General features: G+C 42.7%; 1 protein-coding gene across 1 annotated transcript in view; it reads left to right on the top strand.

Annotated features, from left to right (window-relative positions):
- Positions 1-260: 260 nt before the first annotated feature.
- Tmem184c (transmembrane protein 184C) overlaps positions 261-5206 on the top strand; it is a 14302-nt gene continuing 9356 nt past the window's right edge. The window contains exons 1-4 of the mRNA XM_021170870.2: positions 261-359; positions 702-918; positions 3917-4047; positions 4134-4170. Of these exons, the coding sequence (XP_021026529.1) occupies positions 328-359; positions 702-918; positions 3917-4047; positions 4134-4170 (417 nt within the window). The 5' untranslated portion in view covers positions 261-327. The remainder of the gene's footprint in view (positions 360-701; positions 919-3916; positions 4048-4133; positions 4171-5206) is intronic.

Raw genomic sequence — 5206 nt, 5'->3', positions numbered from 1 at the left:
CTCACTATGTCTTTTCTTTAGATGGAGTAAAGTCTCAGGAATGTAGCGGGTGTTTCTGAAACGTCCCCAGTTGCTACAACTTTCGCAGCCCTTTTAGGGAACCACTTAGACTAGGTAAGTTAGAGATGCCTGAAATCCGCCGCTCCTCTCCTCTCCTGCCCTTGCCACGCCCTTTCTGTAACCTAGGTTACAGCCACGCCCTCCTCCGTAACTTACCAATCACAAAGCTTTGCGTTGCGGGACAAGGTTTAGCTCAGCTTGAAACTCAGAGCAAATCATTTGCTGCAAGCATCTGAACGGAAACGGAAGTGGAATCGTCGGCGGAAGATGAGTTCCGCTACTGTGGAGGTTCCGAAGCCGTGAGTGAGGAAGTTCTGGGCCGGGTCTTCCGGGGGCGGAGACTAGCCTGCCAGAGCTGGACGAGGGAGAGGGCTGGTAGGGTACCAGATGCAGGTCAGACCCCGAGTGCCTAGAATCCCTAGGTTACCCTGATAGTCCTCGGGGTCACGATGCAGCAGAGACTCTGGGTGACCTCCAGGTGAGGCGGAGGCGACGCCGCGGCGGCACTGAGTCCATGCGGGTTGGCCGGCGAGGATGCAGCCTGCACCTGCGAGCATCCCGAGCGGCCACCGCTGCAGCAGCCGCAAACACAGAGCGACCCGAGAACGCGGCGCCAGCGGCTAGTAAATCTTTTCCTATAGGGCGCCAGCGGAGAAGACAACCGAAAAAGCGAACCTGCCAAATTCTTGGTTTGGTTCTATTACTCAGCAACTTAGAGAATATTTGTTACAGAACATGCCTTGCGCATGTAATCGAAATAACTGGAGGAGATGGATCCGACCCCTGTTGGTACTTTTTTACGCAACGGCCATCCTGGTCGCGGTTCCGATATGCATTTGGAAATTTCAAAAAATGAAGGTAAGAGGGTCCTGCACCTCTACCCTTTCTTCCGCTGGTTGACAGAGTTCCTTTGTCTGCCTTCTAATGCTTGAGGTCTGAAAAACATTTCGTCTGTGGACATTAAACCAACCTGTCTGGTTTTATTTAGCCGCTACAACTGGAGGTAGGTCCGGGTGGAGAAAGTTAATGCACCTACTTACAATGGGCTGCTTTCCCAATATCCATCAGTCCCAGAAAGAACTTTATTCTTGAAATCAGATCTGCTATGCAGGTACTAGGGCTTGACCAGACCAAATAAACTACCTTGAAAACTACGTTCTGGATTTTATAGGCTTTTAGCCGGTTTTCTGGAACCAAAGGATTCTTGTTAAATTGACTTTGCTAATTAAGTTACAAGTTTTCTTTGTTTCTTTCCTTAAAATCTCCTGTAGACCAGGCTGTTCTGGATTTTGCTTTGTAGACTAGGATGATCCTTCTCATCCACCTTCCCAGTGCTTGGATTACGGGTGTATCCATCATTCTGTTTATTCAATGCAGGGATTGAACCCAGGGCTTTGTTCATTTGAGGCAAGCACTCTACCATCTGAGCTTCATTCCCAGACCTGAAGTTACTCCTTAACCAAAGCAAAAATTTTACAAACATCCCCTGTGTGTTCCTTTATATTTAAAAAAGAAAAAGTTGTATTTGTTGGTGTGTTTGTGGGATGGTCCAGTTGTGGAGGTCTGAAGGTGGACAACTTGGGGCAGTTGGTTCTGCCCTGTCATCATAATGCTGAGGACTGAGCTGAATCTATCAGGGTTGGAGACAGGCACCTACTGGCTGAGACATCTCTCTGGCCTACTTTGTTGATGTCATGTTGTGACATTAGTAAAGTATTACAAGCTGGGTAGCTAACCTATGTCTATAATATATCTATAAAGTGAAAACTTAGAATTAACAATTAATAACCAAAAATACTTTTATTAAGAAACAGTTATTTCGGAAGAGTTGTGGCAGACCAGGTAGATGCACACAACCCACCCCCCTTTGATTGTGGAAAATATTTTAATCAGTGTGTCTAAAACATATTCATAGGATCTTTTTGTTCACTAAATTTTGTTGGCTTTTCTAATTATAGTTCATATAGGTATTTAAGGGTATTATAATATGACATTAAATATTTCTCATTTGTTATGTTTTTAGGCAATTTGAGATTTGTCCACCCAAATTTAGGTCTAGCAATCTTTTTTTTTTTTTTTTTTNTTTNTTTNTTTNTTTTTCAAGACAGGGTTTCTCTGTGTAGCCCTGGCTGTCCTGGAACTCACTCTGTAGACCAGGCTGGCCTCGAACTCAGAAATCCGCCTGCCTCTGCCTCCCGAGTGCTGGGATTAAAGGCATGTGCCACCACTCCCGGCTAGGTCTAGCAATCTTAATTTAAATGTAATTTCCTCACTTAGTATTCCTTGGAATACAGTATAGAAAGGGAAATGAAATGTACACAAGCATGGCCGCCTGAGCTTCATCTCTGTAACCCTCTCGAATGGTGTTTATGGCAAGATGGAAGATGGAAACAGACTTGCCTAGAAGCTCGCCAGCCAGCTAGACCCTGCCTCAAGGTGGAAGGAGAGCAGACTCCCCAGTGTTGTCCTCTGACTTCCACACCTGCACACCAGCACTCACACACATAAAAGCACACGTTTAATACATACGTGTGTGTGTCTGTGTGTGTTATATCAATCATAAACAGTGCTTCAACAGGAATTCATGTTTTACAGTCAGAAAACTATTTTGGAGTCGAATATCATGGGCGTGAGTGGGATTTCAGGTTGCAGATGGCCATGCTCTTGCTGAATCCTCACATGGCTCAAGCACCTCTTTTTGAGATCATCTTCCCTGAGACTATGACCTCATTTCACCTACATCCCTTCCTGTCAGCTTTATCTCCAAGTATGGCCACTTGGCACTAGGTGTTTCAACAAATGAATGAGGCAAGGCCAGCCCAGTTCCTAGTGGTCAGACTTTACACAGTGTCCACAGTTAAAAGAATGCTTGAGATTAAGTACAGACAGAAGGACCCAGCACCAGTGTTTCACAGGGATTTACAGAGAGGGTTTCAAGGGGGATGTTTGAAGTGTCCACACTTGCCACCCTGTCTGTCACTTCTTACAAGTAGGAAGGCCATTGGGGACTCAGTAATTCCACTGCACTTGGAAGGGCCAAAGCCAGAACTGAATTGTTTAAGTAGGAATGTGTGGTAGAAACATAGAATCGGGAGAATAAATGAGTTTTGAAGATTTTTGACTCTGAAGGAGACTGAGAGGACATAGGCAGAGAGGGGCGAGAGTGAGGGAAGCTTTGGAGTTGTGGGATTTATTTTTAAAGTTAGAGTCATTAGCTAGAGTATATCCCCAAGATAGCTTTAGTTTTTTATGTAATTATAAAGTTATTTAATCCTCTTAGAATATAGAAAAGTGTCCCTTTATACCGATGAGAACACTGAGGGGGAGGCAAGTCCCCAAGTGACACTGTACTAAGGGCTCATGCCTGTAAGAGAGACAGGAAACTTCGTTCCTAATAGTACTCTGTGGACACTTGGGCTTCGTGCGTGGTCATCACTCAGGCCTTCACATATAACAGCAAGCGAGAGTCAATAGAGAGAGTAAATGACAAGCTAGGAGTGGGTAAAGAACTTGTGTGTGTGTGTGTGTGTGTGTGTGTGTCTGAGGAGGGTTCTTTTGTGTGACAGGGTTTCAATATGCAGCTCTGGCTGTCCCAGAGCTCGCAGCGCCATCTGCCTCTGTCTCCAAGGAATCTGGTGCCCACTTCTGACGTCAGCAGATGCCCACACTCACACGTGCATATATACATCTAATTGTTCAAAAGTAAATCTTTTTTTTTAATGTTACTAATTATTTGGGAAATAACAAAACAGTATAACTAATCAAATGAAAATTTAAGAAATACAAATATTAATCTTTATAATTTTATTATCAGAATGTAAACAAATGTGGGTTCGGTTTTTGTTTTTGTTTTTAGGTTGGAATGCACACGAAATCATGGTTTATAGCTGGAATATTTCTGCTGCTAACTGTACCCGTGTCATTGTGGGGAATCCTTCAACATCTGGTACATTACACTCAACCTGAACTTCAAAAGCCCATAATAAGGTCAGCTCTTAATATATTTGCTATTACTGATATTGACTGACTTAATTCTTACACATTAAATTTTCTTTATGTTTTACTTTCCATAGGATCCTATGGATGGTCCCAATATACAGTGTGGACAGTGTATGTATATTTTATTATATTTCATAAGAATTTTATAACATTTAACTATGCCTTCTAGAGAATGCTGAATAAGGTAATGTACACACAATATTGGCAAAGAGAGATTAATAGTGAATTTTTTTCACTATTTTATTTGTTTTTTTTTTTTTGTTTTCAAAACAGGGTTTTGTGTAGCCCTGGCTGTCCTGGAACTCACTCTGTATATCAGGCTGGCTTTGAGACCCACCTGCCTCTGCCTCCCGAGTGCTGGGATTAAAGGCACATATCCCGTCATCTGGCTGAAGACATTTTTGTATATCTAATTGCCTCAGTAGTTGTATCTACTGTGGAAAGTTCCCCCCTAACCTCTTTTCTTCCTTCTCCCCTTCTTTTGGTATAAATAATTGAGTCAGGAACTAAAAGATATAATAGCAAACAGTCTGCATCCTTATCAGAAACTGCAAGCATGGGTTCAGACAACCTTGGAGCAGAAATATTCAAAACAACCCCCAACCCCATACAGACCAGACCAGACCAGACCAGACTGGCCTTGAACTCAAAAAGATCCTCTTACCTGCGTGCAGCACTGATATCTTCTCTCAGGTGTCGTAAGTCACCTAGAGATGACTGTTAAGAGAGGCGTACCTCATTCACATGCTGATGCCGCCCATTTTATATGACGGACCTGAGCGTGAGCACATTTTAGTGCCTGGATGGGGAGGAATTCCCTTGTGGCACCTAGAGCTGAAGGTAATTTACAATACTACATTCTTAGATAGTTGCATTTTTCTTCATAATTATATTTTACCTTTCTTACTAACATTAAAAAACATGTGAACTTGGCCAGTTGTAGTGGCAAGCACTCAGGTAAAACTGAGTTAGGGGCCAGTCTGGACTATATTGTGAGTTTCAGAACAACCATGTTGCATATACCCTGTTTCTGAGAAACACCAAAAAGAAAGAATGTTTTCAGTGGCATTTTTTTTTTTTTTTTTTTTTTTTTTTGTCGTCGTTTTTTTTTTTAATTTCAAATTACTTTTGAGAACTCAACTAACTT

The sequence above is a fragment of the Mus caroli genome, chromosome 8, assembly GCF_900094665.2.
Source record: "Mus caroli chromosome 8, CAROLI_EIJ_v1.1, whole genome shotgun sequence".
In the NCBI taxonomy this organism is placed as follows: Eukaryota; Metazoa; Chordata; class Mammalia; order Rodentia; family Muridae; genus Mus; species Mus caroli.
Note: the sequence above shows the minus strand (reverse complement) of the source record. Positions and strands in the feature narration are given on the sequence as shown.